Source organism: Girardinichthys multiradiatus, chromosome 10, assembly GCF_021462225.1.
Source record: "Girardinichthys multiradiatus isolate DD_20200921_A chromosome 10, DD_fGirMul_XY1, whole genome shotgun sequence".
Taxonomy (NCBI): domain Eukaryota; kingdom Metazoa; phylum Chordata; class Actinopteri; order Cyprinodontiformes; family Goodeidae; genus Girardinichthys; species Girardinichthys multiradiatus.
In genome coordinates, this window is record NC_061803.1 from 19,537,213 (window position 1) to 19,560,118 (window position 22,906).

Consider the following 22,906-nt stretch of genomic DNA (forward strand, 5'->3'; position numbering starts at 1 on the left):
GTTGTTTGTTCCCTAATGTTTTCTAGCAATCCAAAACAGATGAATTTATATTGAGATTAAATTACACAAAGGTCAACCTCATTTACATATGAGGTTGACGTCTGAATGCAGTTTTTTGATGAATTCATATGCATGGCACACTTTTTTCTTTTAAACTGTTTAAAATAATTTTACTTTCACGTCATAGTTATGCACTACCTTGTGTTGGTCTATCATCTAAAATAACAATAAAAATACACTGAAGTTTGTATTCTTACCGTGACAAAATGTGGACACATTTAAGTTATGAATACTGTTGCAAGGCAGTGTAAAGGAGACCTTTAAAACACATAATGCAGTATTATCAGCTCTCACACTGTAACCAAAGTTACATTAAAGATTTGCATGGTTTTCAGATAGCGTTCACCTGTTTTTCTCAGGGTATTTAGATGCCTTTTTTTTTAACTCAAGTTGTTTTTAATGATTTTTTTTTGTCTGATGCAGGTGTAAAGATTGCAAAGCAGTGTTTCACCTTTCCTGCAAGTCTGCCAAGAACGCTTGTCCTCGCTGTCAGCGAATGAAGAAATACCTGGAGAGAGATCTGCAGGACTGAGAACTACAGCAAAACCTTTACAATTGAACGATTTAAGTTGAGCTTAAGTTTTTACATAAAGTAACCTAAAGTGCAATTACGAGAAGGATGGGCCTGCCCCAACTGATTGAACACTGAAGAGAGATTCGATGAAGGGAGCTCAGTTTTACAGAAACTAATACTTTGCACTAATTTAGAAGCTATCATACAGAACTGATGCAACCAAATGATAATGACCAGTGAATTTATTACTTCTAAATACTGAGTCAGCCACAGCATCAAAACAAAAGCAGGACAGAGGTGACAGCTCCTGCCACAAAGTAAATCCAACACTTTTGTACGCTGTCGTCAAATTAAGGTTTCTTAACTCCCTTTTTTACCATCAAAGCTGCATTCTGTTTTTGTTCTGATGGTATATTCAGGAGTGAGGATTAAATATTTAAAACAATTAAAAGCAGTACTTGGAGTGATCTAATGAACTGATTTTTAATTGTGCCTTGTTTTTATTTTCAAGCTTTACTTGATTTCCTTTTGATTTATAGCTATAACAGGGCCAAAATGCAGAACACAGCTGTATATATTAAATAACAACCATTACATTTATTTCAACTGTAGCATTTGATATTTGGGTTCAACTTTTAAAGTGTAGTTAGGACACACCCCTGTTATTTAAAAATGAAATGTAAAAACGATTTTAATTTACGTAAATTCTGCTTTAAGTTAAAATGATTGGATTTCAATACTTGTAAAGGAACAATATGCTTTGCATATTTGCAATGTATCAGTTAATTCGGCAGGATGGAGCAGTGATATCTTTAATTATCTTTAACTGAGCAAAACGGTTTTTTTGTGTTTTCTCAGTATTTACTACTTTGCTTTTATGTCTTCAGATTGCTGAAATTCCAATAATTATTAATCAAAACTGCCAAGAACAAAAATAATTTTGATATATGCACAACATATCACATTTAAGAAGAGCATTGAGAATACTGCAGTACTGTTATTGCTAGATTGTACTCATTCTGTCTTATGTATAATGTATAAATGACCATTCTGAAATAAAAGATTATTGCAATGGGAATTTGGGAGAGCTTGTGTTATGTGCTCATTAATTTGAATAAGTATTACAATGCCATATATGTACCTATGGAGATGAAAAGGTGCAAAAAAAATAATATTGTAAACGTGACAGTTTAAATTAGTAGTAAATACAAAAATCATCAATTGTATTACATAAACTAATTAAAACCATTAATGAAGGCATTTGTATTTGCAAAAACATAGAATTATTTATCTAAGTTTGTTTGCTTTTAATGTTACATGCTAGTATTAGGTGCTAAAATGCCATTATTAATTACATAAATACATTTTACTGGGAATTAAAAAATATATCCACATTTAGTTAAACATCTAAATTTATAAAATGCACAGGTAAAAATGAATTCCAGCCTTTAAGAATTTTTGTTATATGGCAAAGCCATATAAGACATATTTTTGTATAAATTATTTAATGGTTTGTGTACTGAAATGCACCATGAAGTAATAAAACTGTTAATATTGGCCGTTAAATAACCTCTGACTTTAATTGGTTAATGTTAAGTAGGTCAGCTTCACACCAGTTTTCCTGACTGAAGCAAAGATTTTCCCTGCCTTCTGACTTATTACATGAGTTCATTTTTGTGCTGCAGCGCATGACAAGGAAACGGATAAATACTGAAATACATAAATGCATTACATTTGGGAAAGTATATAAAAACAAACCAAAAAATATGATAAATATCAATAAAAGGTTTGATTAAATAAATTGGGATATAAATTCGGGTGATTGCATGTATAAAAATCGATATATTAATATTTGCTTGTATTTGTATGGTATCTTTCTGAATTTTGATATCAGTATTCCATATTGGTGTGCCTATGTATATGAGCTACTTGTAAAACCTGTGATTTTCCATCACAGATATTTGTCAAACAACACAATTCAAAGCTTTAGTTGGTCACCTTCATTATTGTGACAGGAACTGTTCTCAGCTGTGTTTCAGTCAAAAAGCCACATTCTCTAAATTTGTTTCTACACATGGCCTGTATTAAACCCTCAATCAACCTATTTTCTTCTGGATGTAGTAAGATGAACCTGATAGCAAATTTGTAGTCCTGATGAATACAATCAAGTGCATTAAAATGAAAGATTCTTTCTAAATGAGTTCAGGTTGACTCCCCTGCATGGTGCATGGTTTCGCCTGCAGAAGGTGAGCTTACATAAAGGGATCTCCCAGATGGGAGGAGTAAAACGGGAACAAGCCAAAAAAACACGTTTGGCCAAATTCTTCAAATTTTGTCAGCTGTTCTGTATCAGGCACACACGACAAGCAGCCAATCGGCGTCTCTCTGAGCCTTTAATTTTAGCTCAAAATCCTCTCCACGGACAACACTTTTTACTTGTTTTTAACTGAGCGCAAAGGGCGGAGAGTCAGCGCCGAGTCCGCGTCTGGGGATGGATTCAGCCCGGAGAGAGGCTGCTGTGAGCCGGCTGGAGAGGAGCTGCCACACGGCGTTCATACACAGCAATACTCTGTATGTGTGGGGAGGTCATCAGGTGAGAGGAGGTGCATGATAGTTACCTGTTCAGGTAGGAGGAAGGAGCTATAAATCAGGTGTCTCGGTATAATTTTGCTTTACATTCAGGGATGTGCAACTTAGCTCGTCAGAAAACACTTTAAACTGAGATGCAGCGATTTTATTGGTAACTAAATAATGAATTATACATACTTTTTTTTTTCCCAATTAAACTTTGATTTCCATTTATAGGCTATAGGTAATTTTGTTTGTAGGACGGTTGCTTAAAACGTCTTATCTGTTCTGCACACCTGTTTCCAGAATGGGTTTCAGTGGAGAAAATGTTATTCCCAGTGGGACCGCTAGGGGCGCAGCTGGGCAATGGCCACCCTCAGACTTGCTGACCCCAATGATATTCCCCCGCGCTAACACCATAACTGCCCCACCCAAAGCAAGACGATCTTTTGTGCATAATATCTCCTGATGCACAAAAATAGGAGGAAATGACGAGCTTTAAATTGCAACGTTCATTTATTTATACGGATATGCTTCTCCCCTCTATGCAGTACAGCAGTGGTGCCCAAGTCCCGTCCTAGAGAGCAACTATCTTGAAACTTTAGATGCACGCTCTTGTTACCAAGCATCTGAAGAGCTGCTGATGAGGGAATTCCGCAATTTTATTCAGATGTGTTAGAAACGGGTTGCATCTAGAAGTTGCAGGATAGCAGATTTGGAGGATTGGACTTGGGCACCCCTGATGTTCAGACTCTAACAAAACACCTCCTTGATTTAACACTTGTTTTAAACTATTGTACTCTGTTTTACCTGCATATTTTGTTGTACAGGTCCTTCTCAAAATATTAGTATATTGTGATAAAGTTCATTATTTTCCATAATGTCATGATGAAAATGTAACATTCATATATTTTAGATTCATTGCACACTAACTGAAATATTTCAGGTCTTTTATTGTCTTAATACGGATGATTTTGGCATACAGCTCAAGAAAACCCAAAATTCCTATCTCACAAAATTAGCATATCATTAAAAGGGTCTCTAAACGAGCTATGAACCTAATCATCTGAATCAACGAGTTAACTCTAAACACCTGCAAAAGATTCCTGAGGCCTTTAAAACTCCCAGCCTGGTTCATCACTCAAAACCCCAATCATGGGTAAGACTGCCGACCTGACTGCTGTCCAGAAGGCCACTATTGACACCCTCAAGCAAGAGGGTAAGACACAGAAAGAAATTTCTGAACAAATAGGCTGTTCCCAGAGTGCTGTATCAAGGCACCTCAGTGGGAAGTCTGTGGGAAGGAAAAAGTGTGGCAGAAAACGCTACACAACGAGAAGAGGTGACCGGACCCTGAGGAAGATTGTGGAGAAGGGCCGATTCCAGACCTTGGGGGACCTGCGGAAGCAGTGGACTGAGTCTGGAGTAGAAACATCCAGAGCCACCGTGCACAGGCGTGTGCAGGAAATGGGCTACAGGTGCCGCATTCCCCAGGTCAAGCCACTTTTGAACCAGAAACAGCGGCAGAAGCGCCTGACCTGGGCTACAGAGAAGCAGCACTGGACTGTTGCTCAGTGGTCCAAAGTACTTTTTTCAGATGAAAGCAAATTCTGCATGTCATTCAGTAATCAAGGTGCCAGAGTCTGGAGGAAGACTGAGGAGAAGTAAATGCGAAAATGCCAGAAGTCCAGTGTCAAGTACCCACAGTCAGTGATGGTCTGGGGTGCCGTGTCAGCTGCTGGTGTTGGTCCACTGTGTTTTATCAAGGGCAGGGTCAATGCAGCTAGCTATCAGGAGATTTTGGAGCACTTCATGCTTCCATCTGCTGAAAAGCTTTATGGAGATCAAGATTTCATTTTTCAGCACGACCTGGCACCTGCTCACAGTGCCAAAACCACTGGTAAATGGTTTACTGACCATGGTATCACTGTGCTCAATTGGCCTGCCAACTCTCCTGACCTGAACCCCATAGAGAATCTGTGGGATATTGTGAAGAGAACGTTGAGAGACTCAAGACCCAACACTCTGGATGAGCTAAAGGCCGCTATCGAAGCATCCTGGGCCTCCATAAGACCTCAGCAGTGCCACAGGCTGATTGCCTCCATGCCACGCTGCATTGAAGCAGTCATTTCTGCCAAAGGATTCCCGACCAAGTATTGAGTGCATAACTGTATATGATTATTTGAAGGTTGACATTTTTTGTATTAAAAACACTTTTCTTTTATTGGTCGGATGAAATATGCTAATTTTGTGAGATAGGAATTTTGGGTTTTCATGAGCTGTATGCCAAAATCATCCGTATTAAGACAATAAAAGACCTGAAATATTTCAGTTAGTGTGCAATGAATCTAAAATATATGAATGTTAAATTTTCATCATGACATTATGGAAAATAATGAACTTTATCACAATATGCTAATATTTTGAGAAGGACCTGTACATGTACTTAAATCAGTTTTCACTAAATGACCTCTCTGTTAAAACTATATCAGCCAGTAGACAAACCAGGCACATCTTGCCTACAAGATCATGTTTTAAGGTGAAAACCTTCTTGAAACTGTATCCGAACTGTTGCACTGTTGTGACCTTTTGCAGAAGATAAAAGGAAGATATTAGTCTGCCTGATTGGAATTTATCTGCTTTGTTTCCTTCTAGGTAGTTGCTGGACAGGATGTCATGTTGCCCAGTGATGAGATATGTCTTTGTGATTTGGACAGCGGGAAGTGGTGAGATGCTGCCGTTCATCAGCAAACATGAAAGCGGTCACCTTGACCTTCGAGTCAGGAATGCAAATGGAGAATATTTGTTTTTGATAAAGATTACTTTGAAAATTGTGGCTTTAGATGCAGAAGGAATTTGTTGCAGAATCAATAGAAAATTTGCTTTGATAGTTCAGTAAATCACAATCAGTTTTGTTAAAACTGTAACCAGCCATTAGAAATGATTACTTTAGGCTTTTTCTTTTTGGTAAAACAGGGAGTGTAAGGCGATCACTGGAGACAGTCCCTTGGACTTGTCTGGTTTCTGTGGCTCCAATATTAACAGCACTCTATACATCTTCGGAGGATGTGACTCAAACGGACACTCCAACCAGGTGAGACACTGTGGAACAGCCAAAGGGAGACCCTCACTGTGTGAAGTCCAAGTGCAGAAAATCTTGTTTCTAGAGAATGCATGTGGTAGCAAATAACTCTGACCACCTGTTGGGAGTCTGTTGCAAATGCATAAAACTGATTTTTCAGGAATAAAGTCATTAAACTTTTCATCTATTTTCTACACTCTCTTAATCCTGCCTGAATCACCAAGAGGGGGCTGATTCCCATTTACAGCAGTCATTTTTGGGGGGAATTGGGGTACACTGTGGACAGGTCACCACTTTATTATTATGGTGCACCATTGAGATAGACATTAAAGACATACCTACATGCTCACACTCAGTCCTAAGGACTATTTTTTGACTGGCTAAAATATTAACATGCATGGTTGGGAGAAAGCCAGTGAATGCTCAAGCATGCAAAAGGAGAAAATGTGAATGCCACACAGCAATTCCTAGGCAGGGATTTGCTGGACAGTCTTGTAGTAATGCAACTGCTTAAAAGTGTGCCACCCTGCAGCCTTTCTAAAAGTTAACTTTTTAAGCATTCTCACCTGAAAAGGCATGCAATGTCTGGCAGTGACTTTTTTGCATTTGGTGTATGTTGGTTGCATTTTAAATGTTAGAATGCATTGAACCAGACCACAGCAGTTGTTATGTCCTCAACGTTTTATGGCATTGAGTTGTACAGCTTCATAGAGCCATGAAGTATACCTGTTTTGGGAACTGTTGGTGGTCAAGCAAATTCAGTGAGCTCACCCACCAGCTATGATTTTAACATTAGAACTAGGCCAGCATTTTTTGTGACACTTTAAGACTCCACACCTGACAACTATAGCAGTTGGTCTTCTGTCTGTCTCATTTTTGTGAATATTGTCAGTTTTTTTTATCTGGAATTTCATCAGATTTTGCACAAGGGACTCATTTGGCTTAAAGCCAGAACTAGCTTCACCTTTGAAGGTCAAGGTGCAATTTTCTTGCTGTATTTTAAGGTTGTTGTTAAACAAAAGGCTTTTCACAGCTTGTTTTTGGACTTTTGCTGCATTTTCAGACTTGCATACATTTCGTGTTCCATTTTGATACCTGACAATGAAAGTAGATTGAACAGATATTAGAAATATGTGGAAAGAGGAAGACCAATGAAGTGTCTGTTGACAAAAAACTTTCTGTGCTAAAATACTATTTTTGCTTCTTTTTGGGGATCAAAGATTCCAAAAAAGCACAAACTTGTTTGGGAGTTAATTTTGCCAAAGGCCAACACCAATTGGTGCATAATTGGAAAGGATTCATGTTTCACATCATGTTTTTATTTTTCACTAAAAAACTGGAAAAGTGTGGCATACCTTTTTGTATTTAGCCTGTGAGTCTGTATTTTATAACTGCTTTGTTGCTGCAGTTACAACTGCAAGGTGTTCCTTCACCAGCTTTGCACAACTACAAACACATTTTGTTTGTGTACAATTTTCCTTCAACTTCAAACTTTTGCACCATTGTGTTTTGGTCTGTCCAATAAAATCTCAGTAAAATACAAATGCTTTCTGGTTGTATTGTGACAAAAAGGTGGATAACTTCAAGGGGTGTGAATACTTTTACAGGTCCTTGTGATGTTCTATTCCTGTACAAGAACTGGTCTGAGGGATGTTATGAAGGACAGAAGGAAATTCTGCGTGAAACCTCAGCTGGTGGTTTTATATTTTAGACATGCATGTCCTCTCTGACTGTCTGAAAAGTTGTTCTTATTGTTTGTCCTCCATCTGAAGGAATGTTTGGAGTTTTTATGTTTACTATAATGATGGTTTGTTCTATTCTAGGAAAACAGGACTGACTCTGTGTCTTTAGTGTCATAGCTGCAGAAGAGACAGAAACTTTGACCAACTAATGATACTGTTGTATTTCTAGCTCTCTTCCGGATTCACCACAGATGTGAATTCATATCTGTTCAGCCAGAACTTGCTGTGCCTTGTCCTGATGAGACTGATAACAACCGACACGAGCGTCAGACTCTGTCTTTGCATAAATGTGGTGAAGCACGAGGACCTCCTGTTGTTCCTGTGCAACGTGTCTGAGGATTAGCTGCAGTTTCTAAATCCAGTCTGTAAGGTTTCATAAAGATGTTGAAAAAGCTGAATGAAGGTTTGTTTTGATTAGTTTTTACAGGTTCTGTGTTTTTTGTTAAGAAATGTGGGTATTGTCATACCAGACTGTGTAAACACTGGAGATTAACCATTGCCTGAGGGGAGAGCTTTTACAAAAATGTTTTAAAGGCTCTTGTACTAATGGACTCGAGACTCTGAACTGATAATAAAAACAAATTTTACTTTCAAATTGAGAGCTAAACAGTTGCATTTGAGTTTCTAATTGTGAAAAAGATGAGCTCTGTTTCTGTTTGCAGATGTTCAGCGTGGACGTAGCTCAGCTGTGCTGCTCCTGGACGAGAGTCACCGAAACAAAGGGAACAACACCCTCACCCCGTAACCAACACTCCTGCTGGGTGCACAGAGGCAGGTCAGTTCTGTCCGTGGGAACTCCAACTCGCATAATCTTTGCTGCATAAAGAATACGTGCCTATATTTGAATATCATTAAATTATTAAACTTCAGTAATGAAATTCAAAAACTGAAACCCGTTTTATGCAGATACAATACTCGAGGGGTGATTCAATTTAAGCATTTTTTTTTTTTTCTTAGTTTTGACTATTATTGCTCACAACCTACTGAAAAGTATTTCTATATACCATAGAGTAAATAAACTCAATGCTTTGTTGGAGTTCCTTTTGCATCATCACAGTGTGGCACAAAGGTGCTTAGCTTGTGGGTTTACTGAGGTGCTTGCTTTTTTTCCCCAGTTTGCTTTAATAGCTGCTTTCAGTTCATCTGCATTGCTGGCATTGATCTCTACTTCCTCTTGACAATATTTTAAATACAATCTCATGGTTGTTAAAGCATATATTGGTATGTTTGGCAGTGTGGGCCAGTAACACCTGCTGGAAAAAGAGCTTGTCACTATAAAAGCTTGTCAGCAGAGGGAATCATGAAGTGCTCTAAAATTTATGCTTTTAACGTGAACTTCAAAAAACACAGTGGACCATCACCAGCAGATGACATGACTCCCTTCAGTGTAATTTATTTATAAAGTGTAAATGCACAACACATATTGTATCAATGCACTTTAAAGACAAAGCCAGTCAGTCGAATCTTACATATTCAAAGTTGGGTACATGCATTCCAATTGATCCTAGTTATCAATGCAGTTAAATAGTTTTCTATCCGCAGAAACCCAGCAGATTGCATTGAGTCATTGATTGCAGCATTTAACCCCCCAAGGCAAGCATGTAGCCACAGTGGACAGTCTCTTGCATTGTCGTTGACTTTGCAGCAATCCTTCGTACTGACCATGCATGTAGCGACAGTGGAAAGGTAACTCCCCTTTAACAGGAAGAAACCTCTAGCAGAACCTGTTCAGTGTGACTGACCATCTGTCATGACCAACTGAGGATTTGAGAAGACGGAGCATACACACAAAATAACCCAGAAGCACTAAACCAGGAATACTTTCTATGTTGAAGAAAAGTAAAACGTTAATGGCAGTAGTAGCGCCTTTAGTGGCTTCCTCTAGGAGAGACACACAGCTAAGCAGATGAGCTAGTTTTCAAGTCTAAAAGGATGAAAGAGGGCACATACAGTAACAGTAAAAGTTCGGCCAATGGCTATGTCTAGAGGAGAGACATGGTTAAATACTAAAAGACTGGGTTAAGTGTATGATCTTTAAAAGGAGAACATGAAGTTGATGGCAGCAGAAGCCCAGCCGATGCCTCCCTCCAGGAAGGTGTCGTAGCCAAACGGAACACCAGACCAGATGTAGCTTCTATGAAAAGGACAAATGGAGAACATAAAGTTAAAAGGTGAAATGGCAGCTGTTGATGCAAAATTGATGAGTAGTAGTAGAATGTAGTGTGGTGAGGACAAGTGGTCATTATGTCCAGTAGCCTAAACCTAAGGATAACCTAAGCAACTCTAACTATAAGCTTTATCAAAAAGTAGAAAGGGTGTCTGCCTCGCTGCCTAAATTTGGGAGCTGGTTCCACAGGAGAGCTGCCTAAAAACTACAAGTTCTGCCTCCCATTCTACTTTTAGAAACTCTAGGAACTACCAGTAAACTTGCAGTTTGGGAGTAAATCAGATCTCTGATGTATAATGGAGCTTGATTATTAAGGACTTCATATGTGAGAAGGAGAATTTTAAATTATATTCTGGATTGGAAGCTAAAACAGGAGAAATGTTGTCTCTTTTAAATTTTCATCAGAAGTCTTGCTGCAGCAATTTGGTAAGTGTACAGACTTGTTTTTTAGCATCACTCCTGGACAGAATATTTCTTATTTTAGTTATTCTAGAGGTGAAACAAGGAAATCTTAGAAACCTGTTTTTATATATGATTTAAATGACATGTCCTGGTCAAAAATAACACTAAGACTTTTTATTTTTTAACCAGAAGCCAATTTAATGCCATCCACATTGACTAAGGTTTTTTTTTTTTTTTTTTCTTTCAAAGACTCTGGCCCAAAAACGACTACTTCTGTCTCGTCTGAATTTAAGTCATCCAGGTTTTTATATCTTTTAAGCCATGCCTGTTATTTACCTAACTAACTGGATTCATCAGGATTCATGGATAATTATAGCTTAGTATCATCACCATAGTGGTAATCTATCCTATAGTCGGATAAAACAAATTCTTTCATTTGCGGCACTAGAGGCCTTTATTTTTTGATAGTAGGTAGACAGGATAGAGAGGCAAAGAGAGGGGAAGACATTTGGCAAAGGTTGCCGGATCTGGGACTCAAACCCGGGACAGCCGCATCAAGGACCATAGCCTCTGCACATGGTCGTGCACTTGACCCCCACACCACCAGTGCCATGACCGCAGTCAGATGATTTTAACAATTGGAATTGGCCCAAGTACTAAGCCCTGTGGTACCCCATATGTAACCCTGGTTTATCGTTTGTGAAGGTTTATCATTTACTTGAGCAAATGAATCTGTTGGACAAATAAGATTTGTTGGGCTCTGTGCCTCTATACTAGAGCTGCACAATATGTCAAATCGCAATCGTCACCACAATTTTAGTGTAAGCAATATTACCATTGCAAAGGACTGCTTGGCTGCAATATTGGGTAGGATATATTTTATATTTTCACATGTCAAGAATTCAAGCTTTGCATTTGAATAATTATAATTTCGTCAATATAACTGGAGTCTAAATTCTCTTTAACGCCTACACTAGTAGTATTTCTTTAGTAGCTGAGAATACTGGAGCTCATGGTATGATTGTCTAATGGTAAAAGAAAAGTGTTTGGTAAATGAGCTTTAATCATGATCAATCTTGTTATTGCAAACTTCAGCAATAATATCCCAATTATGCTTTTCCTTAAAATACTGCAACCCTACTCTCTGCTCCTCTACAAACTCTAGGACTTTGATTTACAAATCAACTGCAAAATTTAGTTCCATCTGCGGAAAAGAATTACTTTGGACCACTGAGCAACGGTCCATTTATTTATCAGCCGAGACCAGGAAAGGGACAAATGGCAGGATAACTGTCATTTTCAGGAGGGGCTTAACTCTGTTTTAGGAGTGTCGTAACTCAAGGAAAGCAATAGTTTTAGTCTAGCCACATTTCACCACTTGTGAATCGCCCCTAAACTTTTGAGTATACTTGGCTTCACAATCCTCAAAATTAAAATTCTCTGGTTGTGAACCTTATCCAACAGTTTTTCCTTCCACTCAACTTTCCAAGTTGTCAATAACTGTCTGCTGGACAAGTGTAAAGTTAGCAGACTTGCCTGTGATTGTGCAGGTCATTGCTATAACATTGCTTTATTAAAAATCTTATCGGTCTTATGCAGCATTATATTTTTATTTATTTTAAAAAACTTCAGCCATATTCCTCATAAATAAAATCAAAAAACGTAGCTGTGTGTAATGTATCAGTTTCACTTTTTGAATTATTTTTCTATATTTTATTTACAGAGGTGAACCTGTATGTGGGTAAACAAGCTAACTCAATTGGTGAAATGGGCTCCCCCCAGTACCATTAAACTCCCAACAGTTATTTTATAACATGTTCCTTTAAGAGATATACTAGACTAGTATAAGATGTTTTTCTGCTTTCTTCTTTTTTTTTATGTTCCTAACTGTACCCAATTTATTCTTGCAGACTGATCTACTTTGGTGGATATGGCTGTAAGACTGTAGGAGAGGTACAGAACACATCGTCATCAAGCTTCATTGTGGAAGAGATGTCCTGGGTAAAAACTGAGCCTGGCAGAGTTCCCCATTAATTTTTTTAAATAACTTTATTAAACAAGATTCCCCTTTCTCACAATCTTCCAGGCATTGATAGGAAACACTTTGTTTCGGTGCTGGGGATGGAACAACGAGGTCTGCGTCTTTGACACGCAGTCCTCCACGTGGAGCGCACCTGAGACTCGGGTGAGGGAAAACATGTTTGATTTATGTGTAAATTAATATATCTCTTTGTTTATTAGGTACACCTGTCCAACTGCTCGTTCACGCAAATTTCTAATCAGCCAATCACATGGCAGCAACTCAATGCATGTAGACATGGTCAAGATGATCTGCTGCAGTTCAAACCGAGCATCAGAATGGGGAAGAAAGGTGATTTAAGTGACTTTGAACGTGGCATGGTTGTTGGTGCCAGACGGGCTGGTCTGAGTATTTCAGAAACTCAGATGGTAGGGTCAGTATTTGGCATCAACAACACGAAAGCATGGATCCATCCTGCCTTGTATCAACGGTTCAGGCTGGTGTAACGGTGTGGGGAATATTTTCTTGGCACACTTTGGGCCCCTTAGTACCAATTGAGCACTGTGTCAACGCCACAGCCAACCTGAGTATTATTGCATCCCTTTATGACCACATTGTACCCATCTTCTGATGGTTACTTCCAGCAGGATAACGCACCATGTCATAAAGCAGGAATCATCTCAGACTGGTTTCTTGAACATGACAATGAGTTCACTGGACTGAAATGGCCTCCACAGTCACCAGATCTCAACCCAATAGAGCACCTTTGGGACGTGGTGGAACAGGAGATTCACATCATGGATGTGCAGCCGACAAATCTGCAGCATCTATGTGATGCTATCATGTCAATATGGGCCAAACTCTGAGGAATGTTTCCAGTATCTTTTTTTTTTTTTTTTATAGCTTTCAGGAGCTCTTACATGTGTCTTTAGACTTTACTATTGATTTTCTATCCAATTCTTGTAAGCCTAAAGTTATTCATACTTTTGGCAGATTTAGATTTTAAAGTATTGTCATTCAACCAAGAAGGTTGTTTCTGATTTTAAAAAATGACAGCTTTCTGCATATTTCCAGTTGTATTTTGGTGGTTTATCTTTGTTGATGATTTCCCAAGTCTTCCTTGCCCTAATCTTTAGCTCAGTCTACAGATTCTCTATCAAATTCAAGTCAGGACCCTGCCTGGGCCCCTTCATAACATTAATATTAAGTCCCAGCCAAAAAAAATACATGTTGGTAAAATCAAAATATTACTTTAAAGCCAAATTTGCCAGGGGTCTAATAACTTTGGACTTAACTGTTCTTGACAATGATTGCATATAGTGTTGTAAAATAACCGAAGTCAAACAAGTGAACAAAATAATTGTGATGCTTCTAGAACTGTCTGCATAAGATGCACATGATCTGGATGACATGGCTTTAAGAAACAGGAAAAACCATCCAGCAAAGACCTGATGCAGGACAGATTCGTTGGCAATCGTATTTTTGGTGCTAAAATCAGGTCTTCTGGTTGTCAAACAGTGTTTCCAGTTTTCTCAACTAGAAATGGTATCAGGCCGTTTTGGTAATGAAGTGCCAAAACAACCTAAAATACCTTTTTTGGGGTTTTTTTTTGTTTGTTTTTTTTGAATGACAAACTTGAACTATTCTTTTTTGCAGCAAAAAGCATTATGAATGTGTGTAATTAATTTACTTTTTTAATTAAATTAATGTTATGATTGAACACTCTACTACTGCAGTGTATGTTTATTTGAAAGTGTGCAACAGATCCTACTCTTTTCTTATGAACATAAACAGCTAAAAGTCTTCATATTAGAGGTTGGAACAGATTATATTAAGTAAACAAGAAAATGGGCTGCACACTGTGACACTCTATGCATTTCTTTGAAACGTTGATTTTCATAATTATTTTAGTCTAGGGGTGTTTGCTGCCTGGCAGTAACTTTATTAACATCTGACAAAATTATGTAAATGTTCTTTCAGATCAGTTTTGTAGCTCCTTATTGCTGTCTGGAGTCTAAATGTTAAAATTAAGTTGTATTTCTTTCACTCATACAGGGTCCAACTCCTGCTCCCAGAGGCTGCCATGCCAGTGCCCTGCTGGGAAACAAAGGTTACATCACTGGTGGTGCGGTAAGTTTGTGGACCAATTATAGCCATGTTCTCCTTATCACACCAGAGATATTTCAGCTAGTCCTTTCAGGGAAAACCTTCATACTACAACATTCCTTGATGTTTAAGATACCACTGTATGGAATAAGACTTCCTCCTTTGCAGTGACAGTTTAGGTAAAGCCCTTTCCTGTTTCAGTAGCTCTTTCCTGTTGTGACTTGACTGTGGGCCCCATGCACAAATGCAGATCCTATGATAAATGGCTGTTCTTTGAGCTTGTGGAAACCCATGTTATGCCCCATCACCTCCAGCATCTTTGAGATGAATTGAAGCTTGACTTGATCACCTTTAACCAAAGTTGGACCCTGCTAATGTTCTTGTTGTTGAATAAAAATGTAATCTGTTAGAGTAGAAGATTAATGAACAGTTATTTAATAGCCCACAAAAATCACTTACTGTCTGATTGTTTGTAGGAAGCAGCAGAATTGGAAATTTTCTGCTTGGACCTTGAGAGCTGGACTTGGAATCGATTGTAAGTCTTCCTGCACATATGCATTGGCTTTGATTCTCTTTATGAATTTCCCAGCTTGTGCATTCATTGACTTTTAAAAAAAAGTTTTATTAATCTGTTTTCCTTAGTGACATCTTGCCTTCTGGTGCTCCTCTGGGGCGCTCCATGCACACCATGAACTCCATATCAGACGAAGTCCTGTTCATTTACGGTGGCCTTGGCGTGGATGGAAACACTCTGAGTAAGTTCGACGAACTTTTGGATTGTAAGAGCTACTCTTTTGCAGTTTGGTTTTTGTGTCCATCAGACAACAGTGTTTAATGATCCTTTCCAGATGATGCCTGGCTGTTTAACGCACAGAAGAGGGAGTGGACAAAGTTGAATCATCCACACAAAGACAAGCCCAGGTAACTGATCCGTTAGCTCTTCAGGATTTCTTGGACAAATTATTGTTCTGTGCAAAAGTCTTGACTTGCTCCTTTGGTTAAATCTTGCTGTGCCTTTCAGAAATATTCATACCTGTTGAACTTATGTTGCAACAACAAACTCCGATGGGTTTTGTAATCAATAACTGTGATGAGGAAAGGAATTACTTGTATTAATATTGTTGATAGATTAAAATCATAAATTATGGTTGTACAAATATTTAGACCCCTTTACCTTGATACTCCCTACATCCTTGCCACCAACTGCATCATGTGAGTGACAAGAAGCGAAGCATTATTCATAGAAAGCCACAAGAAGCCATGCAGGGGATAAGGCAAACACGTGGGAACAGTTGTAAGATTGTTGTTGAATCGAAAACTGTAAATTACCCTGAACACAGCATTCCCACTGCGAAGCATGGTGGTGGCAGCATCATGCTGTGGAGATTTTTATTAATTTTTTTCTTCAGCAGGGACAGAAAAGCTAGTTAGTTGACGGTGAGATGAAAGGCACTAAATGCAGGGCTGTCCTTGGCAGAACACCTGTTGGAGGCTGCAAAAGATTTGAGACTGGTGTAAAGGTTCACCTTCCAACAGATCAACAACCATAAACATGCACCCAGAGCTACCATACAATAGTTAGGATCAGTGCATATTGATGTTTAAAATGGCCCCTCCATAGTCTTAACTCAACTGGGATTTTCTAGGCAAGCCTTTTATCCCAAAAGGCTTGCAGCACAAAGGGCTCAACTAAGTAAAGAATCAAAGCTGAATACAAGTGTTTCACAGAATTTTATTTGTAAAATAAAATCTTTACAATTTTTCACCACTTGTGTTGCTCTATGCCATAAAACTGCAGGCAAATACATAAAGGTTGTAATTTGACAAAATGTATGATTGATTTTGCAAGGCGCTGTAAATGCCTAGTGGTCCACAGAAAAGCTAGACACACAGATGCATATCTGCTCTTTGAACCCTAGTTGTAGTTTCTTTTCAAGCTGTTAGGTTCCTGATCTATGAATTAGTTAGAAATAAAATGCTCCTAAATTAAAGAATCCAACCTTAGCACACATATACAGTAAATCTGGAAAGTAATAAAAGCGCAGCACTTTCTCCACATTTAGTTATGTTACAGTCTAAATGGTATCAAATTAATCTTTCCTCAAATTTCTACACACAATACCCTATTATGACAATGTGAAAAAATTTGAGATTGCTGCACATTTGTTACAACTAGAAAACTAAGAAATCACCTTTACTAAGTATTCATCCTGGTGCATCCTGTTTCCACTGATCATTCTTAATGTTTCTACAGCTTAAATAGAGTTTACCTGTGGTAAATGCAGCTGATTGGACATGATTAGGAAAGGAATTCAATATATATAAGGCCCCATAGTTGGCCGTGCATGTCAGAGTGCAAACACCAAGCATGAAGTCAAAGGAATTGTCTTTAGATCTCTGAGACAAGTCTTTAGCCACAAATCTGGGGAGGGATACAGAAAAAGATCTGCTTGTTTGAAGATCCCAATGAGCACCTTGGCCTCCATCATTCGTAAATGGAACCACCTTCCTAGAGCTGGCTGGGAGTCTAAACTGAGCAGTGGGGGAGAAGGGCCTTAGTCAGGGAGGTGACAAAGAACCCCGTGGTCACTGTCACAGCTCCAGCGTTTCTTTGTGCAGAGCATAAAACCTTCCAGAAGGATGACCATCTCTGCAGCAATCCACCAATCGGGCTTTTATGGTTGAGTGGCCATATAAGCCCCTCCTTTAAAAAAAAAAAAAAAAAAAAAAGGCACATGACAACCTATCTGGAGTTTGCCAAAGGCACCTGAAGAATTCTGACCATGAGAAACAAAATGCTCTTGTTGTATGAGACGAGGATTGAACTCTTTGGTGTGAATGCCAGGCGTCATGTTTGGTGGAAACCAGCCACTGTTCATCACCAGGCCAGTGCTACCCCTAGGGTGAAGCACGGTGGTGGCAGCATCATGTATGGGGATGTTTTTCAGCAGCAGGAACTGGCAGACTAGTCGGGGTTGAGTGAAAGATAAATGTAGCAAAGTACAGAGACATCCTGGATGAAAACCTGCTCCAGACTGCTCTTCACCTCAGCCTAGGGTGACAGTTTATTTTTCCCAACGCACACAGCCAAGATCTCAAAGGAGTGGCTTCAGAACTACTCTGTGGATGTCATGGAGCGTCCAAACCAGAGTCCAGACCTGAATCCTCTTAAACATCTATGAAGAGATCTAAAAATGGCTGTGCACATACGTCTTCCATCTAACCTGATGGAGCTTGAGATGTACAGGGGTTGGACAATGAAACTGAAACACCTGGTTTTAGACCACAATAATTTCTTAGTATGGTGTAGGGCCTCCTTTTGTGGCCAATACAGCGTCAATTCGTCTTGGGAATGACCTATACAAGTCCTGCACAGTGGTCAGAGAGATTTTAAGCCATTCTTCTTGCAGGATAGTGGCCAGGTCACTACGTGATACTGGTGGAGGAAAACGTTTCCTGACTCGCTCCTCCAAAACACCCCAAAGTGGCTCAATAATATTTAGATCTGGTGACTGTGCAGGCCATGGGAGATGTTCAACTTCACTTTCATGTTCATTAAACCAATCTTTCACCAGTCTTGCTGTGTGTATTGGTGCATTGTCATCCTGATACACGACACCGCCTTCAGGATACAATGTTTGAACCATTGGATGCACATTGTCCTCAGGAATGGTTCAGTAGTCCTTGGAAGTGACGCGCCCATCTAGCACAAGTATTGGGCCAAGGGAATGCCATGATATGGCAGCCCAAACCATCACTGATCCACCCCCATGCTTCACTCTGGGCATGCAACAGTCTGGGTGGAACGCTTCTTTGGGGCTTCTCCACACCGTAACTCTCCCGGATGTGGGGAAAACGGTAAAGGTGGACTCATCAGAGAACAGTACATGTTTCACATTGTCCACAGCCCAAGATTTGCGCTCCTTGCACCATTGAAACCGACGTTTGGCATTGGCATGAGTGACCAAAGGTTTGGCTATAGCAGCCTGGCCGTGTATATTGACCCTGTGGAGCTCCCGACGGACAGTTCTGGTGGAAACAGGAGAGTTGAGGTGCACATTTAATTCTGCCGTGATTTGGGCAGCCATGGTTTTATGTTTTTTGGATACAATCTGGGTTAGCACCTGAACATCCCTTTCAGACAGCTTCCTCTTGCGTCCACAGTTAATCCTGTTGGATGTGGTTCGTCCTTCTTGGTGGTATGCTGACATTACCCTGGATACCGTGGCTCTTGATACATCACAAAGACTTGCTGTCTTGGTCACAGATGCGCCAGCAAGACGTGCACCAACAATTTGTCCTCTTTTGAACTCTGGTATGTCACCCATAATGTTGTGTGCATTTCAATATTTTGAGCAAAACTGTGCTCTTACCCTGCTAATTGAACCTTCACACTCTGCTCTTACTGGTGCAATCATTGAAGACTGGCTACCAGGCTGGTCCAATTTAGCCACGAAACCTCCCACACTAAAATGACAGGTTTTTCAGTTTCATTGTCCAACCCCTGTACTGCAGAGAAGAACAGCTAACCTTGTGGCATCGTTTTTAAAAAGACTTGAGGCTGTAATTGCTGCCAAAGGTCAAACAAAGTATTAAGCAAAGGCTGTGAATACTTAAGTGAGATTACTGCAAATTTATTACAAACACAAAATTAAGAAATCACAAACTTCTTTCACATTGTCATAATAGGGTATTGTGTGATGAATATTGATGACAAAGAATAATTTGACACCATTTGGAATTAGGCTGTAACGTAACTAAGTGTGGCAAAAGTGCAGCAGTGTAAATGCTTTTCGGATGCACAGTAACTAACATTAAATCGGATCTTTTTAGCAACTTTAATACCGGCAGCCTATCCCCAGGATATAATTTGTTCCTAGTTCTTTAGTTTGAATCTATGAAAAAAATTGGCGTTATTGCAATAGAGTTATTAGAAGAATAGGTATAAAGTAGTTAATCAACTGAAGGATGGTTCTGTCAGGTTCTCTTTCAGGTCATTGTTGGACTTTGTCAACCCTTTCCTAAAGACTTTCAGATACAGCCAATAATGTATTTTTGTTTTCCAGGGTTTGTCACACTGCCGGCCTGGGAAGTGACAGTGACGTTGTGGTTTTTGGGGGAAGCAGCAACCTCTGCATCCTTGTGGACTCAGTATGTGAAAAGATACCAACCCATTTCCAAACCTTATTTTTCTTGTTTCACAACATGTTTATATGAAAACTGTTCTCCAGTTTGACATGTTACTCGTACAGACTGCATCAACAGGCTGCAGCATAACAGTTTATGTAAATTTTAAACCCCGTGCCTATAAACCAATAAGAGCCAGAAATTGAAACTGTTGCATAATTCACTTTAAGTGGCTTAAGGACTCGGACTGTGAACAATGTTGTGGATTGGATTTCACACATTTAATAACGCATGTATAATGTTAGCAGTCTGGGTGTTGTTAAGGGAAATGATCTTTTCTAAAGTGAAAAACCCAACAGTAGTTAGAACTGCTGATAAATGGATAATCATGTAGCCCTGCTTTTAGTTCTTTTTTGAGTCCTGGTTCATAATTCCGATGTAAAATGTTCGTCGCTGCTCATACATTTTTTTACCTTTTCAAATGTTTGTCTAATGAGGTTTTTATACTTGAAATTATTTCAGGTGGCTGTTCTGAGAGCTCCAAGGCAACACCACTGCAGGGATATTCTCATCTTTCAGACGCAGCCGTACTCTCTCTGCAGGTACAACAACCCCTTAGTTAAACCTAAATCTGTTTGTTTTAAAATCCTAGCCTGACCTTTATTCATTCTTGTCGCCCCTGCATGTTGTGTACAGCAGTATTAAGGGGACACTCTGTTGTTACTGCTCTCACCTTTAGCCTGTGTTGGTTCATATGCAGCTAAGCAGTTGGAGTAAGACTAATGTGCTTATAGTTGGTTAATAATAACAACAAGCTATGATGTGTTTATCTGTAGTAGTCAGATCAAATATATTTTTTTAAACCGTGAAACAAAATAATTTACATCTACCTGTCATCCAGGAAATGTCAGTGTTTACATAATATAGGCCATTTTAAATGGCTAAATTGACCAATATGCCTTAATTTAAGCCAGTTTAATGAAACGGGAACATACAACAGAAATGGGGAAAAAAAAATTTCAATAGAATGAAAATGTAATGTAAGATCTATTATCTGTAGACTAAATAAAGTTTTCTCGAGTTTAAAGTGAATTTGACCACTTTGTAGGTGTTAAAACTGTGATGTCCCAGAAAAACACATTTGGTAAATTTCATCAAAAAATACCTATTTATTGTCAAAAGTACCAAAATATGTAAAATTCTTTATGTATCCATGTCACAGCTGAAAAAAATCAAATCAAATAATTTAATAAAAATGCATCCATGTTTTAAATTTGTATATTTAAGAATGGCAGAATTAACTACAATTGAATAAATGAATGAATTGTATTTTTAACAAATTGAATATTTGATAATCATCTGATGGAGCATGTAAAACACTAAATTTATGGGTTTTATTTTTCTCTCCACTAATTAAGAATGTAACTTGCATTCAAGTTTTTTCCTTGAATGCTTCCTTACTAAACATATTTTCGGCTCAACTACTTTGTACATTTTGTTGTACATTTTGTGACTTGCCAACCACAAACTTTAATGTATTCTATTGGAATTTAATGTGATTGACTATAAAGAAATAGTTGGTATTCAGGTCCTTGAGTCTTTCCTCTGCAATTACAGCTGCAAGTCCTTTAGGGATGTCTCTACATTGTCTTTATAATGTAAGAAAACGTGAAATGTTCGGAGGATGCCAATGATTTTGGAAAGCGCTGTGCAATATAAAAAATGAACAAAATATTCCCGACTCGAGCTTAGAAAAGTGTAATTTGACTTGAATGTGGAGGAACTATTCTTATTTCCTATACAGTCCTGTTTAGGGTTGCAAGGATGCTGGCACATATTCAAGCAGTCTCCAGCAGACAGGTGGGGTGCCCCTTCATTGGTCACCATTTCACTTTAGGGCTCAAAGAATAAAATGCAATCCTTCAAACAAACTTTAAGGCCAATTAGTTGCCAATTTAACCCAGCTACCAAAATCTATTATACAAATGTTTTGCTTCAGAGAAAACATGTAGGTCTAAATTTTGTTATTATAATCCAGCCATTTACAGGTGCATTTCAAAAAATTGTAATATCATTAGAGACCTATATTTGTTTTAGTAATTAAAAAAGTGTAACCTGTATAGATTCATTTCACTCTGTGATACTGTACATTTCAAGTGTTTTTCTGTTCATTTTGATGATTAGTGGAAGGGAAACCTGTTGGGGGGAGCACAAGCAACAGTGGTGACAGTTGCCCTGATGATTGTATTGTAAAGAGTTTAGGATTAGTTTAGAGTTTAATCTTTTAATTACTGAAAGAACAGTTTTCATATATTTAAATTTGAGGCATTTGTAATTATCTCTTCATTCAACGTCTCTTTACATATTTGGCTGTTGACAACAAAATCCTAGAAATGTCATATACCGCTCAAATGAGTCAACATTAAAGCACCGTATATCAAGGTTTGTGAATGATGCTTTTGCTGTTACCAAATTTGGCTCCATGTATATATTTTGATTCCTGGACTTGACAGATGCTGCTTTTTGAAAATCAACTCGAACCAACATATTACTGTTGAAGGCAATTAACAATTCGTAGTATAAAACCTCAGAGGACAAAGACTTTAACTTTTCTTGCAACGTTTTAATTTCTAATTTCCACCGTTATCTGTTAAAACCAGAGCATAAGTGAACAGCTTAGCAGAAGATAATGAGCATATGTAGCATTTAATTGACATATTCTGTTGATGTTCCAGGCTGTGTGAGGACTTCATTGGAGGAAACCCTGAGTTGTTCACGCCACAGCTTGACTGGCTGCCTTCAAAGCTGCGTAACAAAATCGCCAAAAGGGCTGAATGTTTGTCCACCATGAAGCCTACACATACAGCGTGAAGGACTTTCTACAGCAACATTACCCTGTCCCTGTTAATCATTTTTGTCTTAAACATGTCTGTTTGTGATGATGTAAAGATATGGTGCTTTGGTTTTGTTACTTTTTTAACTTTAACATGATTTGTAAAAATAAAAAAATTAAAATATATATTTTAACCTGTGTAGGTAAAATTTTACTGTTAAGTGATCTTTTTTTTTTTTGGGTTAATTTTTGAATAAAGCTACTTATATTTCCTATTTTCCTACT

The 22,906-nt window shown here is 38.5% G+C and overlaps 2 protein-coding genes across 3 annotated transcripts in view; both read left to right on the top strand.

Annotated features, from left to right (window-relative positions):
• plekhm1 (pleckstrin homology domain containing, family M (with RUN domain) member 1) overlaps window positions 1-1,652 on the top strand; it is a 28,336-nt gene extending 26,684 nt beyond the window's left edge. For both annotated transcript variants that reach the window (XM_047377734.1, XM_047377735.1), the window contains exon 12: window positions 484-1,652. In XM_047377734.1, the coding sequence (XP_047233690.1) occupies window positions 484-592 (109 nt within the window). In that variant the 3' untranslated portion in view covers window positions 593-1,652. The remainder of the gene's footprint in view (window positions 1-483) is intronic.
• A 1,216-nt stretch (window positions 1,653-2,868) lies between these two features.
• On the top strand, window positions 2,869-22,807 carry LOC124875005 (kelch domain-containing protein 1-like). Its single transcript, XM_047376748.1, has 13 exons — window positions 2,869-3,167; window positions 5,798-5,868; window positions 6,119-6,236; window positions 8,629-8,741; window positions 12,446-12,536; window positions 12,622-12,720; window positions 14,611-14,685; window positions 15,138-15,196; window positions 15,304-15,416; window positions 15,510-15,582; window positions 19,728-19,812; window positions 20,311-20,390; window positions 22,524-22,807. The coding sequence occupies exons 1-13, from the start codon at window positions 3,066-3,068 to the stop codon at window positions 22,657-22,659; spliced, it is 1,215 nt and encodes a 404-aa protein (XP_047232704.1). The 5' UTR covers window positions 2,869-3,065; the 3' UTR covers window positions 22,660-22,807.
• The last annotated feature ends 99 nt before the right edge of the window (window positions 22,808-22,906 follow it).

Excerpts from the sequence above, each read along its gene's own strand:
- LOC124875005 (XM_047376748.1), top strand. The coding sequence starts at position 3,066 with ATGGATTCAGCCCGGAGAGAGGCTGCTGTGAGCCGGCTGGAGAGGAGC. Across the intron at positions 8,742-12,445 it reads TGCTGGGTGCACAGAGGCAG|ACTGATCTACTTTGGTGGAT; the intron begins GTCAGTTCTGTC and ends TTATTCTTGCAG. Across the intron at positions 12,537-12,621 it reads TTGTGGAAGAGATGTCCTGG|GCATTGATAGGAAACACTTT; the intron begins GTAAAAACTGAG and ends ACAATCTTCCAG.